This window comes from Pseudoliparis swirei, chromosome 9 (genome assembly GCF_029220125.1).
Source record: "Pseudoliparis swirei isolate HS2019 ecotype Mariana Trench chromosome 9, NWPU_hadal_v1, whole genome shotgun sequence".
Lineage (NCBI taxonomy): Eukaryota > Metazoa > Chordata > Actinopteri > Perciformes > Liparidae > Pseudoliparis > Pseudoliparis swirei.
In genome coordinates, this window is record NC_079396.1 from 17,251,669 (window position 1) to 17,257,794 (window position 6,126).

General features: G+C 41.5%; 1 protein-coding gene across 2 annotated transcripts; it reads right to left on the minus strand.

The window, feature by feature from the left end:
• Positions 1-1,495: 1,495 nt before the first annotated feature.
• Positions 1,496-6,008, minus strand: rnf41 (ring finger protein 41). 2 transcript variants are annotated; one of them, XM_056423047.1, is made up of 7 exons: positions 5,908-6,008; positions 4,929-5,023; positions 4,730-4,845; positions 4,366-4,637; positions 3,943-4,078; positions 3,074-3,177; positions 1,496-2,962 (listed from the first exon to the last, which is right to left on the minus strand). In XM_056423047.1, exons 3-7 carry the CDS (start codon positions 4,817-4,819, stop codon positions 2,608-2,610), a joined length of 957 nt encoding a protein of 318 aa, XP_056279022.1. In that variant the 5' UTR covers positions 4,820-4,845; positions 4,929-5,023; positions 5,908-6,008; the 3' UTR covers positions 1,496-2,607. The 2 variants fall into 2 exon arrangements, with proteins under 2 accessions (XP_056279022.1, XP_056279023.1); XM_056423048.1 differs by having other exon boundaries at positions 4,929-5,019; positions 5,908-5,992.
• Positions 6,009-6,126: the final 118 nt, after the last annotated feature.

Consider the following 6,126-nt stretch of genomic DNA (forward strand, 5'->3'; position numbering starts at 1 on the left):
AGGATCCTCACCACCAACAGGCCAGCGCCACCGCTGTGAGATCACAGCAGAACTGCAAGAGAGTCAGGCTGCAGAGACAGAGACGGGGTCAGGACTGTGAAGACTGAGACGGAGGACACCCTGGACCCACCAAACACACACAACCACCCACACACACACACACACCACACACACGCACACACACACACACACACACATATTGTGTACGTACACACACTTTGTGTATTGTTTCCTGCTGGTGCCATTGTAACTTTCACTTCACACATTTCTACTTATTCTTCATACAAATTGCCACTTGAATCACCCTGACATGAAGACACCGTCATCTGGTCACTGTTTATTATTATTACAATTATTATTAGCCAATAGGCCTACTACTGACCAAAATAAATAAACACTATTACTATGATAGGTTGTTTACGCATAGGTGATAAAGCTGAAGCTGTTGATTGGAAATATGTCTGTAAAGTAACAAAGTGCAGTCACTAAAATACTGCACATGTACACATTTGAGGTAATTGTACTTTAATTGAGTATTTATATTTCTTGCAACTTTATACTTTATAATTTACGGCCCTAACCTTTATTTGGCAGCAATAGTTAGTTACTTCTGCAATTAAGATTTAAAAAAAACATATGATGGGTTACAAAATTATAATGCAGTTTTAGAACTGTAAGAACAATATATATTCCATTCAGCCAAAAATACTTCACACAAATTCTCAATGCAGCACTTGTACTTGTAATGCCTACCACACATTTAAAATGAAATCCATATATTTTAACTTCTGCACAATTTTTGTCTTACATTCATACGTTCTGACTACTTCTCTGAAAGGAGAAAGATCACTTGAAACTGATGGCAGTATTTTCCATGTGGTACTGTATACATTTATTTAAGGATCTGAATACTTCCTCCACCAGGCATACAGGCCTCAACTGTGTATGCTGTACATTTTGTAGAAATGAATTAAGGTCATCAAAACATGTTCATTACATTATTCTGGGGTCTACTTAGTACGAGGATTAGTACGCCTTGCAGCACCCGACCACATCACATAATGTTTGTGGACAATAGAGCACGGGATTGGGTAAAGCACATGATTTCACATTCCAGTGACCACAATGGTGAAGGATTAGGCTCCACAATGAGGATGAGAGCAGACATGGAACACATGAGGATGTCTGGGTGAGAGGAAAGGAGAGCGACACAGTTCAGAGCAGTCAGACCTTCATACTACCGAGTTTTGTTGTGAAATTGTTGTCTTAATTATCTTTACCTGGAACGACAGCATTTCACATCCCACATCTCCTCCTCCCCGTCTAGATTTCTAAAAGCAGCACTTGTCTGCTCGACTATACTAATGTTTCTTCATGATGCAGAACCTGCAGATCTCTGATGACATGGTGTGGTCCAGTAAGGAACTGCATTTTCAATGAAGATGCCAAATATAAAATCTTGTTTTCCCGGTTAGCACAATACATTCTTCTGGGATGAAGTTTGACATTTTTTATTACTTTGTCTGTCCAACACAGTACATAAGACACAAAAACAAACAAAAACATTTAAGAGGGAAAATAATAAAGGGCACAATCTAAGCGTATGTATACTGCACTTCTGTGGGCTTTCATACTGAATGGTTGAAGTCCGGTTTGTCTTACTACAGCAAAAACTGACTAATAGCAAAACATGTTAGCTCTCAAAAGTCATAAGAGTGACCTTACAAATATGTGTACATTCTCCAAAGCTATGGTTTGTGGTGACATGTCAGTGAACAGAAGTTTGTTTACTGTGAAGATTAAGATCAATGCCTCTATTTCAATTAGAAAAAGACAATTACCTAAAATATCAAGTGAACCATTATGATTTGTCAAACAAAACTCATTATACATAGTTAAATCCCATGTTAAACTTCTATTTTAACACTTCAAATGGACCCAGCATATTGTCTATATTTACAACTGAGGCAACAAAGAAAATACAAAACCAATTTTCTTCCAGCAATGAACTTCAAATGCACCGAAAGGCAATTTCCATACATCAAATGGGAACATTTTCAAGCATGTTTGTGTAAAAGGCAACACAATAAATAAAACAAGGGTTTAGACAATCAAAACTCAGAAGCACAATGTCTCGTGAAATATTCACAAGAAACTAAAAACTAAAGCAAGCACACGATATAACTTCAGTCAAAGTCCCTGCAGACAGTAACGCAAACTGACAAAACAGAACAAAGATCAAAAATCACAATCCAATTACAGTGAGAGGAATAAAGAGAATTACATTTATAATTCAATATAGTATTTGTATTTACAAGCATTTATACAACTGAGCATCAAAGTGTGGTTCAAGCTTTTTTACTATATTAGGACACGGAGCAGAACAATCAGATCATATAATGCACCAAAATATAAACCTTGTAAACATCACATCTCACCTTTTATCTCAGATATCAGTCAGATTAAGTTTCTATTCGCCAGGTTCCTAATATATTTGTCCTTACTTTAAGGCATAGGTATCAAGCTTCGGTGTGATCCTCTCATACGATATTATATGAAATAAGCCAGATTCCTTTCGAAGGTTTCCCTCCATCGAAGAAAGCTCTACTATAAGATCTCCTCCACTCCGTGTGCAAAGATCATGACCAGGCCTGGCTCCAGGATCATGTCCTCCCCCATATGCTGATTCTCACAGGCCATCACCACCACGGCCTGCTTGCCGGGGATACGCTTGGCAACGTAGTTCTCATAGTAGCGCCGGTTCATCTGCCGCGTCTCGAGCGTGGCCAGTCCCTGCGGCCAGTTTCGCTCGTGGGCGTTCTCGATCAGGTCGTTCACAATCGAGAGAGGACAGCCGCTGTCGATGAGGGAGCGCTTGATGACGGCTTGAAGCACGGCATCGGGAGTGGAGATCATGCCCCCCCAGCGCGTCACTCTGGCAGGTTGCATGGAGTTCACCCACCTTGAAGTTTAGATGAAGTGAAAAACACAAGGAAATCAGGGACTGAGCCGCAGCTCTCAGACAAAGTTATTATTAGAATACAAATATTGTAGACGGTGAAATTTGACTTACTCCAAGATCTCGTTGTACTCGATGCTCTCCTCGAGGTTTTGGAGATTAGGATTAGCACTGCGGATTGCTCTCATGTAGGCTTTTAGCAGCTGAATGTCCCGTTTCTGGAAATTAAAAGCATCATCTTCAGTGACTGATATCACAAAATACTCCAAAAGAAAAACCGGAATTTATAAATGGCCTATTAATAATGATCCTTAATCATTTCAGCTTCGTCATTAAGAATTGAATGTATTGCACAGACAGAGGACGTCGTAGTTAGATGGGCTACCTCAAAACTACTAATTCAATTTAACGATCGCACAGCGAGGATTAAAATATCCACTGAAAGCACTTCAGATGTTTATATGCTCAATGAATGAATTATCGTTATTACCATTGCTCTTTTTACAGCAGAGACATCTTCAAGATGCATTACAAACATACAATAAACGGTCAGTGTTGTCAAAGAAACAGGCCTATGTCCCCATATACATATGTCCGTGAAGGTGTAATTAAATTAAAAGAAAAATAAATAACTAAAGGTCTAATTGCAAAAGTTATGATTAGTCAGGAATGGGCATAGTTTTAGATATTAATAACCATTTTGAGACTTTGTGGGCTAAAACGGACAAGAAGTTTGATTCTCCTTTACAGTAATTGACTACATTTCCTGGTCCGATGTGAGGTTTTGGGACAGGGATGTCTATGTGTACAGATTGTAAAGCCCTCTGAGACTAATTTGTAATTTGTGGAAATAGGCTCTACAAATAAACTGAATTGAATATGCTCTGCACATTTCAAAAGCTGCTCCGCAGACGACAATATATTAGAGAACACGGCTGAAAGTATTTTTAGGTGAACACAAATGAGCAGGAAAATGTTCTTACTTGCTCCCCCAACTGGTGTTTATGCTCTGCAACCGTTTTCTCCAGATCCGAAATCTTTGTCTGTTGCTGCTTGACGACGCTCCGCAAGTGTTTGATGCAGTTATGGTTGGGGACTTCATCTTTGGGCATCTCAAGCCTGCAAGGGTCGGCAGGATAGATTAAACGAGAGAAAACAGAGGATTCATTACCAGACCATACAGAGGACAGGTGACATTTTTTGTGGAAATCACATATTTAAAAGCTTAAACATTTATTGGTAACAATTATTACTTTTGGTTGAGAAACTATGTTCTGATTAGCTCCACCTGTCACGTCTCTTGATATTTGTGAAGGTTTGGTTCAAAAGAGTGACAGGAAGTTCATAATCAATGTATGCAACCGCTACTACCAAGAGTTCATTTTGGCCAAATGAAAGCCACTCACCCACATCCCTCCTCGCAGTTGACAGGCCTTTTGGGGTTGTGCTCACAGTCCTTTAGGTGTGATTGCAGCTGGTCCAGCCGCAGTGTGGCTGTACAGCCAAAACCTGCATTGTCACAGCTGATCTGAAGTTTGGACAGCATGTTACGCATGATGCGGGGCACAGGCCGTAAGTGAGCTAGCGTCACTACTGTGCGGTCCACAGGACATATCTGCTGCTGGGCAAACCACTGGGTTATACAGGCATTGCAGAAGGCATGCTCACAGTGTGGAGCCTGAAAGTAAACAAAAACAGTGCCAAAACAATTAAAACGGTGAAATATGCGAATCAGAAAAAGGGTGGGTAATCTTTCGGCCAGGAACTTGCCTGCACTGGTTCTTCGAGCACTCCACTACATATAGGGCACAGCAGGTCTTCATCCACCTCCCCTTGGAACCTCGTAATGTCGTACCCCATGGTACATCACTGGGATCCACAACCTCCTGGGCAACACACAAACAAGGGAATTAGATTTTTCCGGAAAAGAAAAGAATTGCATAGATATACACACATGTTTTGAGCCTACCTCACTCACACAGGGCCTCAGATGCTTCCATTCAGCTCTTGTAAAGCTGATCCATCACATCTGGCAGAAATAATCTGTCTGGTCAGAGACACTGCCTGCAACAAATGATGATATTCATTATTATTGTCATTATTTGGTTTACCAGATACTATTGGATAGCTGACGGTTGGCGCTGAGCTCCATGATGTGAAACCACATGATGAATACAATAGATGCTGCTGATCCACAGACATATTGTCACGTTAAGCATTCTGATCACAAGCAGACGCACTACACTCTTTACCAGGATCATTCTCACCAAAAGGCAACAATGAGAGGACTCTTTCCATCTTACAAAACGCATAGTGTTATTATTAAATCAACACAAGTGAAATGACTCAAAATTGAGCACACAGCCATGCTTGAACACATCAGAGCCCAAAAGTGACGTCCTCGACCCGTAACGTCCGTGTGGTCTTCAGCCTCATCCTCCAACGTGTGAAACTGCACCAGTTTCTGGAGGAGAGCCTCCCGCTGTCTCAGGTGACTTGTTGCGTCTGACCTAATTCCAGTGAAAGCAGCGCACACCGGCCTGGAGGATATTTACAGATCCGTTTCATCTCCCATCGCACTCAGCATGCCTGGCAAACCAGCTAACCCGCTGAGCTAGCGTCAGCTAACGTAGGTGTATGATGCTCTTCCACCGTTACATAGTCCACTACATCTCCATTCATTTGGGTTCATAATGAGCTAAACTGGTGTCACGTTGAATAAACAGCCCGACGCTTGAGTTCAGATGTCGGCATAGCCTGCGCGCCATGAATTAAACGAGGCTAACGCTTGAGAACCAGATAGCAGCGCCTCCGGTCCCGTTGGTTTCCTCTGGACATTAGCCGTCGAGCTAACTGGACCGACCTCAGCAGGACAAACTACACCGGCAAACGGCTCATTACAACCCGCCACGTGGGAAGAAAACATGGCAACGGACTGATGTACTTACGTGAACATGTGATATAAATTATCCTAATAATGATGTTTGTGTATTTTCGGAAGTCCTACTGTAGCTAGTAGCTCGCTAGATCACGTCCTGTGCTACATCCTACACTTCTGTTCGTCGCTACGCAGGCGGGCGACTACGTCATGACGTCCAACAGGACACTTTGATTGGTCCGTAAGATCAATATCTTAATCAATAAACTAATCAATAAACCAACTATCT